Below are 22,192 nucleotides of genomic sequence, written 5' to 3'. Positions count from 1 at the left end.
TAATGAAATATAGCGGATGGGACATGCCAAGCAGTCAGTAGAAAGACTCCCATGCCTGGCTCTCTCTTCTTTCCCGTCCGTCCCACTTGACAAAACAAAAAAAGGCCCCTACCCTTCTCTGCACTCGTCGTCCAAAGACCATGATGATGATGATGATGACGACACATCCCAAGCGTCGTGGAGGATCATAGGGACGACTTACTCTCGTCAGAAGATGATGGAGGGGATGAGGTTCCTAAAATGTTGCGTTAACTCCACAGTTGCTCTGTAATCTCCCCACGAGGAGCGGAAGAGTCACCATGAGATGCAGTAAGGAAATAACCAGGGAGCTCATTAGTGCTGGATATTCTCTGGTCTTCAACATGTTTAAAAGAAAAAAAATGTCCATATACACTATGTGTGTGTATATATATACATATATATATATATATATATATATATATATATATATATATATATATATATATATATATATACCGTGATCCAGTCAACTGTCGCAACCTGTTGAACACCCTCAGTCCTATACCCCCCCTGTAAGAGGCATTAATATTAGACCTTAGAACACTAGACCTAGAGCACATTATTGTTTGGTGCGTCTCCCTGACGACACAGGATTAATCCTGGTGATCACAGGCAGATGTTTTTTGGGGGGGCGGGGCCCCAGCCCTGCCGCTGTTTTTGGGGGGCGGGGCCGCCTCTTCAAGGGGCCCAGAGGCTCCTTTTTTTCCCCCAAGCCTCACCCCTTGCCATCAGGGCCACTTACTGGTCCAGGCTAGAAAAAGAGAGGAAGAATATCAAAAATGAAACACGAACAACATAGAACACTTCTCTTTTGTGTGTTGGAGTGCTTGTCAAAGTACTAGTTCGATTTGACTGAATGCTTGTGTATCCATTGTAAGTGAGTTATCTGTAAATTGCCGTCGGCTTGTTTGCGGAATTCGATCAAAATCTGCAAACGAAGCAAAACAAAGGCCCTCAGAGCAACCACACAGACATGCGCCACCCGCACAGCGAAAGAGAGAGAGATTCTGACAGTACAATCACGCTTCATTATGCTCGGCACCTCGATCTTTGTGACAGCCTCTCTCTCTCTCTCTTTCTCTCTCTCTCTCTCTCTCTCTCTCTCTCTCTCTCTCTCTCTCTCTCTCTCTCTCTCTCTCTCTCTCTCTCTCTCTCTCTCTCACCCAGCTCCACAAAATCAGCCACTAAACCCCAAAAGTAAAATCAGGAGAAAAAACGTAGCACTGGTTCACAAATTTACTTGTCTAAACTTCCATATTCCCCCCCTCCTCTCTCTCACAGACGCGACACTGACGAAATACTAACACTCAGTTATGACTTTGCCAAGCACTGAACAACCGCCCTCCCAACCCAGTTTTAAACTCTACAACCTCATCCATCTGAAACTATCCTCCCCAGCCATGTACGAGTGACACTTTTTCATTTGAGGTTTTATTTTTTGGGGGGACGCCACCCACCACTACAACACTTACACATATCGTAAGGACCATCATGCAGGAGATGGACGTACCTGACTTCAGCTGTGAGGCAACTGACTCTTAACCCCTTAACTGCCATGCCACCCGTCACACACCAGACAGACATACGACACTACCACACCTTTTTGACCTGTGGTCCCGGTTGTTGACGTGGCTAATGTCCATTGTTGGGGGGGTTCCTTGAGCAGAAATTTAAGTAAAGTTTTAAATGATTTCAATGGTTAAGGACCATAAAACTTTGACGTTGTTAATCGTTTTGTACCAGAAGCCTGAAAGGCCAATCGTAGCCTTAGAGTGTCTTTTTTTTACGTTATCTGTTAATTATATGTAAATTTTATGGTTCCCCCGTTGCGTTCCGACTGGAATTTACAGATAGCCATTTACAGTGTTCCTGGATTGGTTCGTGTATTTCATTTTGGCGTTTGTAAATAAACATGATCTAGTGCACTATGAAAAATTTGTCATGACCCAAAAAAATATTTCTATGGGGAGAAAAATCAAAATGATGAACTTAGAATCAAAATCGGGGGAGCTTGACTAGACAGTCGAAAGGAAGATGTACATGTTAGTGAATCAGATATTAATACTAGAACATACTTTGCTATTAATACTAGAACATACTTTGATATTAATACTAGAACATACTTTAATATTAATACTAGATCATACTTTTCAAAGAAGATACTTTTAAGAAACTATCATTAAAAAAAACTAAAATTTTACTTTCTGATGCTATGATATTTTTACTCTACAAGTTGCCATGTTAGGACAATTAATATACCAATGAAATTTAAAACAGGGTTGAGGAAAAAAATTCTTAAATTCTTGATTTTTAAAAAAAGATGGAGCAAATAAGATAAATATTAAAAAGAAAACAGTCGTTCAACAGAACCTTTCGTGTGTCTGTCTGTTAGAACAATTAATTCGAAATTTAAAAACATGGGAAAAAAAATCTTAAATTTAAAAAAAAAGAAAATGAAATATTAAAAACAGTCGTCCAACGGAACCTTTCGTGTGTCAGTCTGTCTATTAAAACAATTAATTCACAATTTAAAACATATGGGGAAAAAATTCTTAAATTTAAGAAGAAGAGGAAATATATTAAAAAAAAATTCAATCGTTCAACGGAACCTTTCGTGTGTGTTTGTTAGAACAATTAATTCTGCACATCCTTATGATTTTTATTTCAATAAGGAAAGAAAGGGGGAAAAAAAATTAAGGTCCGTCTTGAATGACCTCTTTAAATACGTGAAAGATTTTTTTTTACTTCGTGGCTCATTACACATCATTGGATCCGTCGGTATGCGCAACTCTTCTCTCTTCCACCAACGTCACCGAAGTCATGTAGGTTAAGAACAGGTGTATTTTCATATTTAAAAGATGGGCTATCTCTAGCTCTTGAGAAAATTATGTTTATCTTAAGTTTTATTGAGAAGGTCGTGGTTATCTTCAGCTTTATATATATATATATATATATATATATATATATATATATATATATATATATATATATATATATATATATATTCTTCATGCGTGTGTTTATTGTCTGTTTCTCTTTGTTTCGTGCCGAGAACAGAACTCAAGAGCAAGTGCTGACGAAATACGACAAAGAAAAGAAGAAACTGTGAACAAAAAAAAAAAAATCTGATATTCCAGCTGTGAAGATTTATTTTTTTCATTCTTTTTTCTTTATTTTTCGTCTTGCGGTGAAAACCTGCTCATTTGACCCGTGCCCAATATCCGATCCGACACTGGCGAGTTGCTTGTCCAGCAGTGACCGAACTGTGGGGCTAGCAGTGACTGATGGGTTGCAGATTTGGCAACTGTCGGTTGTTTGGTCTGGCTGTGACAAAAATTATCTAGCCTAGCAGTGACAGATTACGGGTCGGGCCCGTGATAGATGGCAGATCTACCCGTGACATACAGAAAGTCTGGCAGTGACAGCTTGCAGGTCTGGCAGTGACATGTCTTTGAGCCTGGCAGTGACAATTGAGAATCGTGACCTGCTTCTTGAACAGTGACAGGGCAGTGACACTAAATATGGCCCGACAGTGACAAGCTAATCGTAACGGAGATTACGACAGTGACGAATTGCTGGCCTCGCAGTGATAATCGGTCTGTAACTCACAAACTGGCGGGCTGTCTGATGGTAACAATGATGTTCTAACTGTGAAAATTACCGCCGGTCTGAGGGTGTGTGTGTGTGCGATACCGCCGCTCCAACACCGTAATTTTAGTGTCGTGTGTGTGTGAATGACACCTTTGATACGACACTGGGTATTGATCTCCCAGAGTGACACACACTCCCTTTGGCACAGAAAGCAGTGAAAATTAACACCCTGTATTTGACACACGAATGCTCCGCTTGTATCACTGCTGTTTTTGACATTTGAGATCAGTAGTTTTAAGAATGACACATTCGTTCTGGCACTGAAATTAATGGTCGTACAGTGTCACACTCGTCTTGGCACTGACAAACAGTGGGTCTGGCAGTGAAAAGCACTGTTGTTTGGCACTGGAGATCACGCTTTGATGGTCACACGCCTGTTTTTGACACAGGAATTAATGGCTTGACAGTCACACGGGACTGGAGACAGTGATACATGTGTTACGTCACTGTCACAGACGGTGTGACGGTGATGCATTATTTTGACAGTGAAGGTAACGCTCTGAGAGAGAGAGAGAGAGAGAGAGAGAGAGAGAGAGAGAGAGAGAGAGAGAGAGAGAGAGGCACGGTTTGTTTTGACTCTAAAAATCTAAACTTCTAAGTGATACTCGATTTGACACGGAGGCAAGCATGCGTAGCGACACACATTTAGACAGTGTTTCTGCGACACTGATTTTGACACGGAATGGTCACCATACTGACGCTGACTTTGACACAAGATGATCGTCTTTAGTGAGCCCTTATTTTTGACACAAAATGACAGCTCTTCATGGCCCATTTTGACACAGAATATTCGACTTTCTGACACTGATTTTGGCACAGAATATTCGTCTTTAGTGACCCTTTCTATGTGACACAAAATGGCCTTCTTTGTGGCCCATTTTGACCCAGAATAATTGTCGCTTTGACACTTATTTTGACACGATATAATTGTCGTATTGACACTCATTTTGACACACAGTAATCGTCTAGATAACACTTATCTATGGTCTGCCTTTATCAGTTGAGAGGCTGTTGGACTGGCGATAAGAGTCTAATGATGATTAACCGACGAACGATATATATATATCACATAATGCCCTCCGTCAACAAGGATTCGAACCCGGCCACTCTCACGTCAAGAGTGAGGGTTCATTCCCGACGTTCCCGCGTATTCCTGTCTTCTTTTCATTTTTTTTTCTCGGTATTTTGATGCATTCCGTAAGCCTGCTGAGTCGACCCGAACCGCTACACTGCAGAACTTATACCGGAAGTTGTATGATTGTGGTTTTACCTCCATCCTGGGATAAGAAGGTTGTTTTGTAATGCTCTGTGTGTGTGTGTGTGCGTGTGTGTGTGTGTGTGTGTGTGTGTGTGTGTGTGTGTGTGTGTGTGTGTCTTATCGTTGATCTCCCTTGTGGATACCGTCATCCCTATAAGCATTAAGTTCCCCTTACAGATAGATGCTCAGCTTAACTCGAAATCGCAATGTATCGGCAGAAAATGTCCATTTCCACCTCTGTCGGAGAGGTTAAGCTTTGAAAGCTTGAATAGACTAAGCTGTACATGGGGGACGGCTTAGGTAAAGCTGTGTTGTAGATAGCCTTTAAGGGTCAGGTCGGCTTTCGTGGCTCGTCTAAGTTTGGTTATAAAGGTCAGATGTGTTTTGTTTAGTCCTGTGTGCATTGGGTATATGAGGCGGGATCATCAGATCTCTGACCTTGATTAGCCACTGCAAATCAGCAGACGAACGCAGACCTCGCCGAGGTCAACTCGGGTCACGCGACAAGCCAGGTCAGCAGGTCCAGATCACCGGATGGCAAGTTGATCTGCAGGGAAATCACTAGACCTGCTAACTGGTCTACTGCTTTAGAGCCTGGCTGGGGAGAGAAGTGGTCCTAGCTGGGGAGAGAAGTGGTCCTAGCTGGGGAGAGAAGTGGGCCTAGCTGGATAGAGGACTGGGCCTGGCTGCGGGGAGAAGTGGGCCTGGCTGGGGAGAGAAGTGGTCCTAGCTAGAGAGAGAAGTGGTCCTAGCTGGGGAGAGAAGTGGGCCTAGCTGGGGAGAGAACTGGGCCTAGCTGGGGAGAGAAGTGATCATATGACCTACATCCTTCATGGGCAAGATCAACACTAGCTTTCAACTGATACGCTGGCAACGAGCCACCTTTTAACCTCTTGGCCTGGATGATGCAACCAAAGGGCAAAATGGTACGACCGTTAGACCACGACGGTACGACTCTAGAGTACGACGGTACGACTCTAGAGCACGACGGTACGACCCATAAGTACTGATAGATTGATGTAGCTTGTGTCTGAGTCCGACGCGTGTTTAAGTTCCTGCAGCCCGTATGCGCTTCTCTGAGGCATTATGTACTGCCTCTCTCTCCATACATTTCCCTGAGGCACATACACTGCCTCTAACTCTGTACACTTGTACGAGGTGATTTTGATCTGCTTATCACTGTCTACACATCTCCGAGGTACTTTCGTACTGCCTCCCACTGTATACGCTTCTCTGAGGTACTTAAGCACTGCCTCTCACTGTATACACCATTGTATCACTGGCACACGAAGTTTCCTCCCAGTGAAGGATATATAGATCATGTGAAGCTTCGAAGCTTCACCCCATCGTTTCAAACGTCTCTTGAACCATCAACAACAAACCCCACGTCCAAGTATGCCCTGAAGTGTCGCTTCCTGTGGTCCAGCAGCGACCCGGCAGTGCTTTCTGAGGGTGTTCGTGTGACCCCAGTGTTCCACCGAGTGTGAAGCGAGTCAAGTGTTTCATCGAGGCTGCTTAGAATGACTGTATTGCATTGCCTGGTTTGGGTGTTGTATAGGTATGCAAGGACGCGGGTGCTTCGTGAGTGTGTTCGAATGAATGAAAAATTCCTCTCATTTTTGAGGACTTGGCTGATACAGAGTGCCTCTCTGTGGGTCGAATTTTAGACTCGAGTGTCTTGTGAGCGTACAGGATAATTCTAGGGCCACTTTGATCGTGTCACGTAACTCACTCGCTCTCTGAGGGAGTTGAATACCTCGCTTGTCTCTCCCGTCAGGTTTTATAAAGAGGGAGATAGTGAGGGAGGAGTGACTCCAGTGCTTTCGTGAGTGTTGTCATGCCTCACATGTTTCCCAGGTGTGTTGCATGACGGATGCCTCACATGTTTCCCAGGTGTGTTGCATGACGGATGCCTCATGTTTTCCCAAGTGTGGTGCATAACTCAGATGCTTTCTGCTTCGTGAATTGTGTCAACTGGCAAGGGCTTCCTGTATCGAATGGCAGTTATCACTTCCTAACTATCTAGAGTGATTTACCTTCGTCCCTTAACGCTATTCGACCCTTTCCTAATCACATATAATTCGTAGATGTATTGAGTGACTACTGTGTTTTCAGTCTCTCTCTCCGTCAAACAGAAATGGTCTTACTGTCCCTCATTTGTACTTCTGTCAGTTCGCATGCGCCCTCTTCTGTCACTTTACTGTCTACGGGTATTGGCATAAGTCGTTGTTGGCTTGAGCTATCTCTCATCTTCATATTTTCATGTCTGATTGAGGCTCAGTCTCGAGCACGGGACTCGCGAAATCCCATCGAAGCGAGCGATCACGCGAGACGTAGAGGATCTCGTCCTTTTCTGCTTAGGATCTCGTCGCACACCGTGTGCCTCGAGCCTCCATCTTCTTATCTCCGACATCGTAGCGAAAGTCTGTTCAGTTCGGGGATATGGTTGGAGGGTGGGTGGTAGGGAGGGAAGTGTAATGTCCTTAAATTTTGGGATATCTTTGGAGGGTGGGTGGTAGAGGAGGGCGTGGATACCCATTTAGCTCAGGGACATGTTTGGAGGGTTCGTTGTTTGGGTGGGAAATGGAGTGTTTGCGTTGGCTTAAGGCATTGTTTGGAGGGAGAATGGTTAGATGTTTTGGAGGTGGATGGTGGAGGGTGGGGGTTAGGGTGGGTATTGGGGAGGGGGAAGGGGCGCCCGTTAAGCCTAGGGGCACATCTGGAGAGTTGGGTGGCATATGGAAAAAGTCGTGCGAAAGCGTAGGTGTTGTGGACGAAGACTTACCATGGTGGCGGTGTGTGGTGGTAGTGGTGGTGGTCGGGGTGGTGGTGATGAACTCCGGGAGGAGGCGGCGGCGAAGGGAGGGTAGTGGTGGTGGTGGTGGTGGGCGCGGGTGCTAAGAGCGAGGTGTTCCCTCCTCCTGCTCTGGCGGGGCACTGGTGAGCCGGGGTGGGTCCCTTTTCCCCCTTGCCTCGCCGGCAGCTTATACAGCAGCCGAGGCCTCGGGTATTTGTGAACCTTAAACCACATCATTCTAGGGCATTGCAGAGCAGCACGTCGGGTGGGGTGGGAAGAGGAGGAAGGGGGAAGGGGGAAGGGGAAAAGATCCGCTACACTTCGCTCACTCCAGATCAGCCATCGATAATAAATGACAGCCATTCTCGCTGGTGGCTTGCCCGCCCTAACACACCCCCTATACCCACACCCACAGAGACATTATAAAACATCGGTTGTATCATTAAGGTATATTCTCCCCAGTGTTTATGTGGGGTGATAATACAGGACGCGGCGTTATTATGGGTCTTCAAAAAAAAAAGAGGGGCGCCCCACTTGGGTGTGTGTGTGTGTGTGTGTGTGTGTGTGTGTGTGTGTGTGAGATATTAAGGAAACTACGCAACTGGGTGAAACTAGGGGGTTTTGAAGGGGTAACATTTATTTTTTTTTTTTACTTTACCCCCTCTCAGCTGCTTGCACTTATAGGGGAGGGTGTGAGTGAGGGGTTGCGCGCTACCTCGGCTAATAGGGCAAATGTCACGTTTGCTGAAAATGAAGCTACGAGGACACGAGAAATACCAGGTAAAGAGGAAGGGAGGAGGAGGAGGAGGAAGACAAAAAGTAGAATGTATTTATTGAGGCCGAGAAGGTTGCGATGAATAGGAGAGAGTTTGTGCGAATTTCGAATTAGAACTAAATTGGTGAATTGAAGGAGAGAGTGTTTAGGGAAATTTATATTATTTTAAAGTTTTTGACGCCTTAATTGGTAGTATTCAAATTGATAGTTGTTGTTTACATATAGCCTTTGGGAAACTATAGATTGCAAAGATTATTTGAAGAAGAGAATTTGCAAGTCTTCAGTAAAATATGATAATCCTAAGACATGATAACCCAGAAAAATTAAAAAGTATATAGAAAAATATGTACTGTCAACTTGACAAGGTTACGAAAAGTATAATAATTTCGTTATTAAAACTGGGAAGGTAGTTTCCGTCGTAATAAAGCCAAACCAATTGATAATGAAATCATTCTTGTTGACCAGTTATATTTTTTAGATGTAGAGCCAGCAAAAGAATGAAAGTAGAAGACTAACAGATGATTATAACATTTTGAGAGAGATAGCACAACAGAGACATCAAACAAAAGACTAAAGAAATCAGGAGAGATTACATGAAGACGAAATTAACTACAAGGGTCCTGAGCCAACCATAGAAAACTGGAGCAAACGTCAGAGAAAACGGTAATTACGGTTGAAATGTGGACTGCGAAGGGTGGGGGAGAAAATGTGTAACTTTTTAGATACTTTGTAAGTAGGTGCGCCTAAATAGATGAGGAGGGAAGGTGGTAAAGAATAAAAGTGACAGAAAGTAATAACAGGGTTCACGCTGGAGGAGGAGATGACTGAAGATGGAAGGGATAGCGTAGGATTAATGGTAGATTTGGATGGTTTGATAAAGATTCATTTGGGAATGAACCAATAGAACCATTTGTGTTCATTTCAAAACATGGAACGCAGAACTGAAACTCCAGTGGTTTAAATTCATAGACGAGAACCAAGCACGATTTATTTTTTTGAGGTATAGCATTAGAGTAATGTGAGATAAGTTGTTCATGATTATAATTGAAGTGAAAGAGGAACTTAATAGAGACGATAGCTCGGAGCTGTGATGAAGCAAGAGACAATGATTCGGAGATCAGATGAGCCCCAAGTGATGTTCATAAAGGTGGCAAATGATGAGGCAGCAAAGCGAACAGGATAGAGAGAGAGAGAGAGAGAGAGAGAGAGAGAGAGAGAGAGAGAGAGAGAAGGCCAGATAGAAATCTACACCCCCAGGAATATTATAAAGGGGGGGGGGGGTTGGACGAGGGGGTTGAGGGTTGGGTAATTGGGTCATGCACCAGACATAGCAGGCCCCCCCCCCCCCCCCCCCCCCCCCCGAGGAACTGACTGGAGGCGATACATAAGATCTGCTGCTCTCGGCGGAGCCGCCCCCAGGGGCGTATGTGGTCGGAGGGCCCCACGCGCCGCCTGGGGAGGGAAGGGCAAGGGGTGAAAGTGTGTGTGTGTGTGTGTGTGTGTGTGTGTGTGTGTGTGTGTGTGTGTGAAAAAGAGGAAGGAAAGCGTTACTTTGGATGTATCTTTTCGGTAATACTAGTATGAAATATACATATAGCTGCTCGTATATATATATATATATATATATATATATATATATATATATATATATCAGAAAAAATATAAACATGGAGACATGTGATTGTAACTTTTATATAAACATTTTGTTTTTATTGGTGCCTTGGCGCTTGTTATAAACCTATCTGATGCACAGATTAATTAAAACTGAATGATAGATTTGAATATGATTAATTTCACGTTAAGCGTTGGCAAATTAAAGTGGGTCATGAAGACACGGTCAATCATGGACTGTTCGCTGTTCTTCAAGTGGAAATCCATATACGAACGTACAGAGATAAGGGAATTCATACCCACTTGGCTCACTGCTGATGTGTATTGTCCAGCATCTTGGCTCACTGCTGATGTGGTGTATTGTCCAGCATCTTGGCTCTTCTGATGTGATGTATTGACCAGCATCTTGGCTCACTGCTGATGTGGTGGAATGTCAGCATGGCTGGTCAGAGCTGATGTGGGCCTTAGGGTCGGGCTGGGATTTGGCCCTTAAAGAGAATTATTGATTCATTTCTTATATTTTCTGGTATCTAGTTAATTACTGTATCACGTTATACAATACTTCTAAATTTCATCTCCTCTCGCCCCATCTCACACCCCAGAGAGATGCCTCGGGTTCAGAGAGACGTTCTCTCTCTCTCTCTCTCTCTCTCTCTCTCTCTCTCTCTCTCTCTCTCTCTCTCTCTCTCTCTCTCTCTGGGGGCCTGGTTGTCAGCATTTTGGCTCACTGCTGACCTGACGCATGTTATCATTTTGGCTCACTAGCTGACCTCATGCATGTGACTATTTCCAGAACTGGTCAAATAAATATTTGTGGTTTAATGTTTTAGAGAGACAGTGATATCATGCGTCAAATGTGTATATATATATATATATATATATATATATATATATATATATATATATATATGTATATATAAACCACTTCAAAAGAAAATGCATGATGTATATAACGCAGGGGGAGGTGGAGGGAGATGAGGGGATGAAAAGGGGGGAAGGAAAAATGGTTCAATGTTTGGGTTCGTTCCAGTTTTGAACCCCAAATATGTGGGGTCCGTTTGCCGTGGGGTGCCTTCCGACACGGCATCAAAAGACTTTGTTTAATGCCCTGGTTGTGGTGTCATTTGACCCTCCCCCCCGGATCTGCACGGCAAAAACTGGTAATGTATATTGGTTGTGGGTGGGAACGTTGCAGCATCCCCGTGTTTATGTATATTTGGGAGGTGAGAGGACACTGGTATGACACAGAGATGCATGTTACTGCATTATCCTTCAACTATAATATAATATAATATGATAAACTATGATAATATAATATAATATATGATAATATATTATGATGGTATAATATATAATAATGTAATATATATGATAATCTATTATGATGATATAATATGATAATATAATGTAATCATAATATGATATAATGTAATGTAATAATGATATATGATAATGTAATATATGATAATTATGTTAATATAATATAGTATATTACGTAGACTTTCATTCATTGAATCGTTCATTGTATTTGTTATTTGTGTTAGTGTTCCTTACGTCTTGAAGGCTAACAACTGGTAATGTAATTTCGCTGTGGCGAAGGTAATTTTTATGTGTTCTTCATACTAGATCATGAGTCAACGAGAATTGGAACTGGGTCAAAAAGAACTGGGAATTTATGATGGGGCTGTGACGAAGAAAAAACCCTGGGAGTTTATGAAGCCTTTGCCAAGAACTGCTGGGAATTTATGAAGCCTTCAACAATATCTAGGAATTTATGGAACCATTATGAAGAACTGCTGGGAATTTATGGAGCCATTACCAAGAACTGTTGGGAATTTATGAAGCCATTATCGAGAACTGTTGGGAATTCATATATCCTACTCCAAGAATTGCTGGGAATTTATGGAAACATTGGCAAAAACTGATGGGAATTTATGGAAACATTGGCAAAAACTGATGGGAATTTATGAAGCCAGTGCCAACAACTGCGATAAATATTGAGTCATTTCCAAGAACTACTGGGAATTATGAAGCCATTACCAAGAATTTATGGGAATTTATGAAGCCATTTCCAAGAGTTTGTGGGAATTTTTGAAGCCATTACCAAGAATTTATGAGAATTCATGAAGCCATTTCCAAGAGTTTGTGAGAATTTTTGAAGCCATTACCAAGAATTTATGGGAATTTATGAAGCCATTTCCAAGAATTTGTGAAGCCATTGCCAGGAATTTATGGGATCTTATAAAGCCATTACCAAGAATTTTTGGGAATTTATAGCACCGCTGTCGAGAACCCGCTGAGAATTTCATAACGATGCCTGAAATCGAGGAATTTTTTTTCCCCCTGCCGGACTTTCAGTATTTGCAAGAAAGAAAAGGGAAAAAAGAAAGAAAGAAAACGGGTATACATAGTTTTCCACCGCCTTGATTTTCTTTCCAGAATTCCTGAAATTCCCGAATGGAAGCAGAATGGCTTGGAATATTGTATCTTGGAGAGAGGAAAGCGTCTTATGATCTATTTTTTTCCATAGACGAAGAGATACGTCTTGATTAATTCTGACGAGGGAGGAGAAGAGAATTTGGTTTGTCATTGACACTTGCCTGTCAAAGTCAGGGTAGAGTTAGTTTACCAAAATGCCAGAGATGATAAAGATAATGATAATAATGCAAGTGATATTAATGATAACGATAATAATAGTAGTAATAATGATACTAATGATATAATGATGATAATGATAATGATAATAATAGTGATAATAATGATAATGATAATAATAATAATAATAATAATAATAATAATAATGATAATAATAATAATAATAATAATAATAATAATAATGATAATAATAATGATAAAATGATAATAATAATAATGATAATAATGATAATGGTGATGGCAATGATAATGATGATGATAATGATAATATTGATAATAATGATAACTTCAAATATCATATATATCATCGTGGTTGATAATCATTGTAATTATGAATATATTTTTTTTTTACGGCGATCGATGGCAAAACCTTGCTACCTGCCAGACCAGATGTTCCTGTTTACACAACAATTTACCGAGGTGTTTACGTTCAGTCGTCTGCAGCAGCTTGTCTCACGCTCAACCCTGTTGTCCTGACACGTTCCCTTGAGCACGACTTTACGATCCCTTAAGCACGACTGTACGATCCCTTGAGCACGACTGTACGATCCCTTGATTACGAGTGTACAACCCTTGAGTACGACTGTACGATCCCTTGAGCACGACTGTACGATCCCTTGAGCACGACTGTACGATCCCTTGAGTACGAGTGTACAACCCTTGAGTACGACTGTACGATCCCTTGAGCACGACTGTACGATCCCTTGAGCACGACTGCACGACCCTTGAGTACGACTGTACGATCCCTTGAGTACTACTGTAAGACCCTTGAGTACGACTGTACGATCCCTTGAGCACGACTGTAAGACCCTTGAACACGACTTTACGACCCTTTAGCACGACTGTGTGACCCTTGAGCACCACTGTACGATCCTTGAGTACGACTGTAAGACCCTTGAGCACGACTTTACGATCCTTGAGCACGACAGCACGGCCCTTGGGTTTGTGTAATGAGGCTTACGACGTTGTATAGCGGTCATGTTGAAGATGACGGAAACCATGCCCAAAAGTCGTACCGTCGTGCTCGAGGGTCGTACCGTCGTGCTCGAGGGCCATACCGTCGTGCTCGAGGGTCGTACCGTCGTGCTCGAGGGTCGTACCATCGTGCTTGAGGGTCGTACCGTCGTGCTTCTCTGCATCACCCCTCACTACTCATGTCCAAGACCCTCTCGCGTATTAGGACGTCATCACAAAGAACATTCCCCTTCGCCCTTTGTCCAGCCTACTTCGCGCTCGTCCTCGATGATGTACTGTATTTCGCGCTAGCCCTCGATGATGTACTGTATTTCGCGCTCGTCCTCGACGTAATGGCTAGGAGGATTGGCGAATCTCTTTCGCAAGAGGGAAGAGGAACCGGAGGAAGTACGGAGGTGCGAGTTCGTAGTTACGTTTTTCGAGCTTTTATATCGACGACGACAAAGGTAAAGTGGGACCTGCTCCTGGTCCGATCCCTCCTCCTGGTCCACTCCCTCCTCCTGGTCCACTCCTTCCTCCTGATCCACTCCCTCCTCCTGGTCCACTCCCTCCTCCTGGTCCACTCCCTCCTCCTAGTCCACTCCCTCCTCCTGGTCCGCTCCCTCCTCCTGGTCCACTTCCTCCTCCTAGTCCACTCCCTCGTCCTGGTCCACTCCCTCCTCCTAGTCCACTCCCTCCTCCTGGTCCACTCCCTCCTCCTGGTCCACTCTCTCCTCCTAGACCACTCCCTCCTCCTGGTCCACTACCTCCTCCTGGTCCACTCCCTCCTCCTGGTCCACTCCCTCCTCCTAGTCCACTCCCTCCTCCTGGTCCACTCCCTCCTCCTGGTCCACTCCCTCCTCCTGGTCCACTCCCTCCTCCTAATCCACTCCCTCCTCCTGGTCCACTCCCTCCTCCTGGTCCACTCCCTCCTCCTGGTCCACTCCCTCCTCCTGGTCCGCGCCCTCCTCCTGGTCCACTCCCTCGTCCTGGTCCACTCCCTCCTCCTGGTCCGCTCCCTCCTCCTGGTCCGCTCCCTCCTCCTGGTCCGCTCCCTCCTCCCAGCACTGAGGGTGAACTAGGGAGAAGGAAAACATGCGACTTGCATAACGCTCCTTTGTTCTTAAGGTGAGAAGGGTGTTTTTAGCATACCTAAAAAAAAAGGGGGGGGGGGGTTGCCAAAGATAGTCGAGGTTTCTTGCGCTGTGAGAGAGTGAGTGTTCTCACCTCAACGAAGTTCCCCCCTGAGCCAGGGAAAGAAATCTATAGCTACGAGTTACAGGGTATAAAAAAAAAGTAGTGACTCATACAGCAGGAACGTAGGGAGGGAGTTGGTTATGTGAGGCATCTTAAGAACGGGTTATCCTCCTCCTCCTCCTCCTCCTCCTCCTCCTCCTCCTCTTTCACCTCCACCTTCACCTCCTCCTTCACATCTTCCTTCTCCTCCTCCTCCTCCTTCACCTTCTCCTCCTCCTCCTCCTCCTCCTCCTTCATCTTCATCTTCCAGTAACCCTCCTGTATCTCTCTCCTTTGCGTTTTGAAACATGGCTGTTGCTTGACTCTCGCAAGGTCCAGACTACACAGTCCAGAGCTGAGCGTCATTGTTTTCGCTGTGTGTCTCAGCCAACCACGCCTCTGGTCTCTCTCTCTCTCTCTCTCTCTCTCTCTCTCTCTCTCTCTCTCTCTCTCTCTCTCTCTCTCTCTCTCTCTCTCTCACTCTCGTCACGCGGATGACTGAGGAAGAGGGAAGAGACGCACACGAGCTATCTCATTGTGTTGGAAGAGGGCAAGGGGTGCCTGCCAGCCTTCCTAGTGGTTTATCATATGTGAACCTCTATAAATGCGTTTGAACCAGTGTACGTTTTCCTGTGTGTATGTGTATGTGTGTCTCTCCTTTCGAGACTACAGGAGCTTCTGTAGATATGTAGTTCTGTAGACATGAATAACCTGAAGAAGGGAAGGTCTGTCAATACGACAGTAACCCGTGTCCAGGCGGAGACCAATCGATCGTAACACAGAAAGCAAGAAATACGACGTCAAGCGGCGTTTCTATTAGTGTCTTGGCGTCCGGTGAAGTTGACTGATTTGGCTACAGAGGTTTTCCCCATATTGGACAATGTCTGCACCGAGGCACACTGAACGACGAGGTAGTGGGCGACAGACGAAGTAAGTAATGTCTCAGCGATCAGTCAAGGTCGTGTATAGGTCCCGAGGTGGGTACTTAGGTCTCGGGAATGAGATAGAGGTCCATGGCAGGGTATGTAGGGTCTTGGCTGCGTGAAAAGATGTCCTTGGCAGCGTATATAGGTTCTTGGCAGCGTATATATATCTCTGGCTGATACATGTGTCCCTCGGAGCGTATACAGGCCTCAGACAGCATTTATTGGTGTCTGGAAACGTTTGTAAGTCCTTGCCAACGTACAGGGTCAACAAAAAACATTACCTACCCCCCTCCACATAAACTTTCAAAGGCGATACACTGTAAGGCTTTATTGTGGACATAAGCACGAGACGTTCTCTGGGTGAAATTAATGTACATCTGATCGCTGAGCATAGTGTTTCTAACGGTGTGAGCACCAGAAACCCACCTCAGTGTGCCTCAGGCTGTCACAAGGGAAGGATGCTCTTTCTTTACTCTTCCTGGCTGCCACTTCATTTGGAGAATCTCCCTCTGGGTGGTGTATTTCATCCGGCTATGTTTCAAGAAGGCTGAATTTTACTTTCCGAAGGAGGAGGGAGAAAGCCTGATTGTCGCCTGGATGGAAGATAATGTAAATAAACGTGAGATTTGATCAGAACGCACACTCTCAGGCGACTGCTCTCTGCAACTTCTCATCCTTGCCACGACTCTTTCAGGTGGATCAAGACCCAGGGAACCCAAAACATGGGCCTAGAATGCTTCAGGAACCTTATCAGCTCCGTGCCCAGAGGTCTACTGATGGTGATCAAGGCCAAGGGACAGATGACAAAGCGCTGAAAATTTAATATGACGTCGCCTTTGAAAGTGGATGGGGGAGGTGGGTAAGGTATTTTCCGGACATAGTGTCTACATCCCAAACAGCATATATAGGTCCCAGATATCATATATATATAGGCCCCAGACAGCATGTATAGGTCCCATATATCATATATAGGTCCCAGACAGCACATATAGGTCCTTAGCAGCATATAGAGGTCGGTTGCAGCTTCCAACAATGGAATGGGTAGCGTGGGCGGAGGGTCGGGTGAGTCCCATCCCCACACCACCCATGTCTTCCCAGACGACGTGTCCTTCCCATCACCAGGGCCCATCACCCTGACGCCTATCGCCAGCAACCTTCACCCTCACCACCCATCACTCATTACCCCTCTCCCCTCCCACGCACGCCCCAGAGCCGTCACGCCCGGATATCCCCTCACGGTCATCATTAATATACCTCTCACAACCCCTCATCCCACCTCTCACAACTCTCTCCTCCCACCTCTCACAAGTCTCTCCTCCCACCTCTCACACTCTCTCCACCTCTCACATCTCTCTCCTCCTCCCCCTCTCACAGCTCCCTTCTCCCACCTCTCACAACCCCCTTCCTCCACCTCTCATAAACCCCTCTCTTCACCTCTCACAACCCCTTTCTCCGCGCCTCACCACCCTTCGTCTCGCCCCTCATCACCACCACCTCATTCCCGCCCTTTACCACCCGTTCCTCCCCCTTACCACCCATTAGTCATCCCCTCGTATCACCCTCCCCCTAACCACCCACCCTCCACCCCTCAGCACCCCCTCCCTGCCCTCATAAACCTCCCCTTCCCCTCACCACTTTTCAACCCGCCCCTCTCCGCCCCTCACCACCTTCCAGCCCGACCCCTCACCGCTCCCCCATGGAGGACAGAATTTCTTCGTATGTCGGCTAACCCTTCCTGGTTCTCTCTTGGCTGTCATTTCTTTCCTCATTACTGGCCCTGTGGGGCGGGCGAGGTGGGAGGCAGAACTTCCCTCCCCCTTCCCGCCGCCTGCCTCACCCTCATTTCCTCCCCCTTCTCCTCTCCCACAACTCCCCAACTATAGTAATTAAAGCCGTGATTGATGATCGTAATGATTCGGGTGACGCTTGGATTATCCGTATGGCCCGTGTGGTGTGTTGCCCGTGTTGCAGGGCGAACGTTCACCACCACCGTGTTTATATTTCATCGATGATTTGAATATATTTGCATAATACGCGTATGCAAATGATTCGTTTACTCATTTCAGTTAACCTCTACGCATCTCCCCCTCATGCATATACCCACCCTTACTGTTGCTCCCTACTTCCCGCTGTTCCTCATCTCCCCCATTTATATTTCCTCTCCTTCCCGTTGTCCTCCTTCCCTTCCTCCCTCCCTTTCCCCTACTTCTTACCCTCGCTTCCACTCCCACCTTCCTCTCCCTTTCTCAGGGTGAGACGAGTTCCAGCAGCCGTCTGTCTGAGGCTACCGTCCACGGCCACCCACTTACCCACCCACTACCCACCCACCCGGCACGAGAAGATCACGTTCGGGTGGCCCTGCCGCCCACCTGGTCTTCCCTCCTTCCCTCACCACCGTCTTAAGCTAATGGTTGTAGCCTGATCGCCTCAGGTGTGTGTGAGGGGTAGACGAAGTAGCAGCAGAGGGGGGCTACGAAACACCAGAGACTGGAAGTAGCAGCAGAGGGAGAGAAGACTGCTGAGCACCGTGGAACGGAACACGGGATAGCTAAAAGGGGAAAGAGGGAGACCCTCCCCCCCCTTCCCTTAAAGAGGGAGAGACCTCCCTTGAAATAAGGGTGAAGCGGAATAGGCGATCTGTGGAACAGACGAACCTAGGAAAGATACACGGAACGGATCGATCGTGAAACAGCACATCACCCGGATATATAAAACACAGGAAGGTAGACAACGGGACACTGGAAAGCACCAGTGAGAGAGAGACCCGTATATTTACTAGTATATTCATATTACTTAGTCGATCACCGAGATGAAACATCACATGAATATGATTTTACGTCTTTCTTCCCCTCTTTGAAGAGAAATGCCCGAGCCACTCATCCTATGTAATAGATCCTTTCTGTATCGTTTTTGGGGCCATGAAGCCCCAAAGAGGCGGTACCGGGAGTACTTGGTTAGTTTGTGGAGCTTATGAGAGTATGTGTGTGGGAGAGAGAGAGACAGTGAGAGACCCTCGGCTGCATTGCATCCTCACCAGCCCCGTCTGCTTTGGACGGGTGAAGTAAATGCAACGTCCCTGGGTTATGTAGGGTCGGACGTCCACTGGCAGGCTTGGGGTTTTGAAGCCTTCAAGACAAGACGGGAGACTTATGGGTCGAGTTGGGGGAGGAAAGTGATGTGTGAGTCTTTGCCCTATTTCTGAGTCATTGACTTTTGAGATGACTTTGGCGCTGCATTGGCAAGTTCCAAGTCGAAAAGTATCTTTTTTCCCCTCGTCCAGTAACATGTCTTCGTCAAGGAGGAACGAGCAGAACATGACCCCACATCCTCCCTATTTCTCGACCCCCCCCCAACTCAGGGCCCTCAGAGTAAATACGTGACTCACTTTCACTGTTTACCATTAATCTGACTGAACATTTAGACTGTGCTGTTCTGGAAACAGCACTCAGCGAGAAGAGAATTGCGTCTATGTACTATAATTTCCTTTCAATATTTTTCAAAAGATAGTTTTGTTAATGACTTCTGTGTGAAACGAAATGTTCGTGTTATGTATAAGAACACATGCACGATTGATTCTAAGGGTCTCTGATCAAGTTGTAGACAGAGCTGACGTCTCACAGCCAACCCTAGCAGTTCATCCTCCTCTTTGAGGCTGGTGGATGAATGTACACTATGGACAGTGGGTGGCTTAGTGAGTGGGACCCCGGTAGACGCCCGGTGGTCAAGGGCTGCTGACGGACGCGGAAGGGTTGCGGGGTCACAGTTCATAACCATACGTCACCGCTGGTTTACACACACACACACACACACACACACACACACACACACAGTCATCCTATGCTTGAAGCGCTGTGATATCTTCTTGTTATTCCCTCAGCGTTCATTGTGAGACTGGAATCTCATATAAATCTTTCCCAACCCTATATAACCACAGACAAGGGTAGCAGGACACCCTGGCTTCCCACCTATGAGCTTATAAAGGCTCTCAGGTTCGGATCCTCCTTCGTGCCACCTCCCACAGGATTGGGTAAGAGTGCGCAGTAAATCGACTGTTTTTGAAGCCTGAAATTGATTAGGTTTTGCGTCTGTTTTGTGTCTTTCTGACTTACTGCTGCCACTAACGCTGTCGTACAATGGAAATGAGCTCGTTATGACGTCAAGGGCAGTTCATGGTGTTGTGGTATTGGGTCGTTACAGTCGGGGTTTAGTTCATAATGGTGTGGGCGAACTTAGGCCCGGGGTCAGGTCATGGTGTTGGGTCAGTTAATGATGGTATGGTCGTCCGGATAGAGACCTGGGACCAGGTCACAGTCAGGTCAGTTAATGACCTGGTTAATGACCTGGAATCAGGTCATACAGTCAGGTCAGTTGGTTAGAGGATGTGGTCGCCCTGTACAGAACCCTGACTGAAATGCAGTGGGTTCACACTGTACTGGACTCCCCTCCTGTAACCACGCCTCTGTACTCCTCCCTTCACTTACAGTCTTGCTGTATCATGCGCCCAGCTTCACCCAACAGACAGATGCACACAACACCACTGTACCATTATCTTAACGCCCCACATTATCTCGTCAGAGTCAGACATTCACGTGTTGTGTGTGGGGGATTCTTGTCGACTTTGGCACCACAGACCCGTACAGACGACTGCATTCGTCATGTGAGGTGGGGAGAGAGAGAGAGAGAGAGAGAGAGAGAGAGAGAGAGAGAGAGAGAGAGAGAGAGAGAGAGAGAGATTTATACTCGTGTTGCCCCGTCGCTTAATCTCGTGTGTGTATATATTTATACCGTGGCTTTGCTCCTGTGTATGCGCACACACACACACACACACACACACACACACACACACACACACACACACACACACACACCCTAGCGTAAGCTAGCCTAGCTCTGTGTGTGTGTGTGTGTGTGTGTGTGTGTGTGTAGAGAGAGAGAGAGAGAGAGAGAGAGAGAGAGAGAGAGAGAGAGAGAGAGAGAGAGAGAGATCGATATAGAAAACTATTTTACTACGTAGTCTTGATCCACAGGATTTTACACAGCTAACAGTTCCCAAGAAATGTTAGAAGTCTGTCTTAATGTGTGAACCTAATATATGTATATATATATATATATATATATATATATATATATATATATATATATATATATATATATATGGACAAAAGCCCTCCCACCACTACACTGCTTTGATGTATGGGGTAGGCTTGTATAAGACTTCTGTGTATTTATAACAACGCTGTGTCCTCTTTTGTTATATAGAAGGGATAGAAATTCTTTTCAAGTGGCTTTTAATCCCATAAAACATTTTGTGGAGATGAGATCATGAGATGAAAGAGCATCAAGGCATTACGAATCCCCCTTGTGACGTTTATAGCTGGAGAAATCACACGTTTGTCTCCGCCTTTGGTCGTAATGTATCTCATCTGGAGGAATTAACAGAAATCGTAAATTATGAAATCGTAACTTTGGCTACGTTCACTTTTTTTCTTTTTCTAGCATTTGTTGGTTTAGTCCAGCGTAGCTGCTGTCGGCGTAGGCTACGCTTATGCAGTGATAAGAGCATCTTAATGTTATCCCCCTTATCCCATAGAACGCTTCGGTTATGAGGTTCCTGGATCACACACTCATATACGCCGGTCGTCACCTCATTCTTGAGTTGACACGGAGAGAAATATGTTGTGTGTGATGACTCACATGTGTGAGTTATGGCTCGCATGTGTCCTCGGGGAGGTGAGGGTGGATACGTACGTGAGTGTCGGTAGACGTGCAATATTAGCCATGTTGTCCTACAGTAATTGGTTCCTCACAATTACGGCTACGGTTAGAGGCAGGAGGAGGAGCAGGCAGGAGGAGGAGGAGGAGGAGGAGGAGGAGGAGGAGGAGGATTCGTTGCCATGGCTTCTGGAGGAGACGCAAGACTCCCTCCCAGGAACAGCAGGATTCAGTGTATGAGTGAAGAGAAAGACGTTGACATGGTTTCCTTTTATCTCTCGTACTGTTTTACAGGATGGTTCTTAGCCATTGTGGTGAACGGTCATGTGAGTTCGTGGGACCCCACTTCGTGGACGTGTTGATTCATGGGTCTTCCAGTCCAGGGAACACCTGTGGACCTGGATTATGGGTCACAATGTTACCCTTGAACCAGCAGCAGGCTGGTCATTATAGACACGTCGATGAAAAGGAAAAGGGTCGTAAAGGCTTACTTATATGAAATACTCAGTGTTGTATATGATCTTGTCGTTGGGGGGGAACACGGCTCTGTGTGAGATAGTAAAGGCTGGGACAATAGACTTAAACAGCATGACCAC

The 22,192-nt window shown here is 45.6% G+C and overlaps 2 protein-coding genes across 4 annotated transcripts in view; one reads left to right on the top strand and one right to left on the bottom strand.

The window, feature by feature from the left end:
• The window catches only part of LOC139753719 (troponin C-like), a 36,801-nt gene extending 28,825 nt beyond the window's left edge, over nucleotides 1–7,976 (bottom strand). Inside the window, exons 1-2 of one of the 2 annotated variants that reach the window (XM_071670457.1) lie at nucleotides 7,716–7,880; nucleotides 571–772 (exon numbers count right to left, since the gene is read on the bottom strand). Coding sequence is in view for 1 of the 2 variants with exons in the window: in XM_071670456.1 (XP_071526557.1) it covers nucleotides 7,716–7,964 (249 nt within the window). In the remaining variant the exon portion in view is untranslated. Of the gene's footprint in view, nucleotides 1–570; nucleotides 773–7,715 lie in introns of both variants that reach the window. The other variant, XM_071670456.1, reaches the window with a different exon arrangement.
• The window catches only part of LOC139753720 (neo-calmodulin-like), a 657,420-nt gene that overhangs the window by 345,043 nt on the left and 290,185 nt on the right, over nucleotides 1–22,192 (top strand). The window lies entirely within an intron of this gene.

Source organism: Panulirus ornatus, chromosome 15, assembly GCF_036320965.1.
Source record: "Panulirus ornatus isolate Po-2019 chromosome 15, ASM3632096v1, whole genome shotgun sequence".
NCBI lineage: Eukaryota > Metazoa > Arthropoda > Malacostraca > Decapoda > Palinuridae > Panulirus > Panulirus ornatus.
The sequence above is the reverse complement of the archived record's forward strand: the minus strand, read 5'-3'. Positions and strand labels throughout refer to the sequence as shown.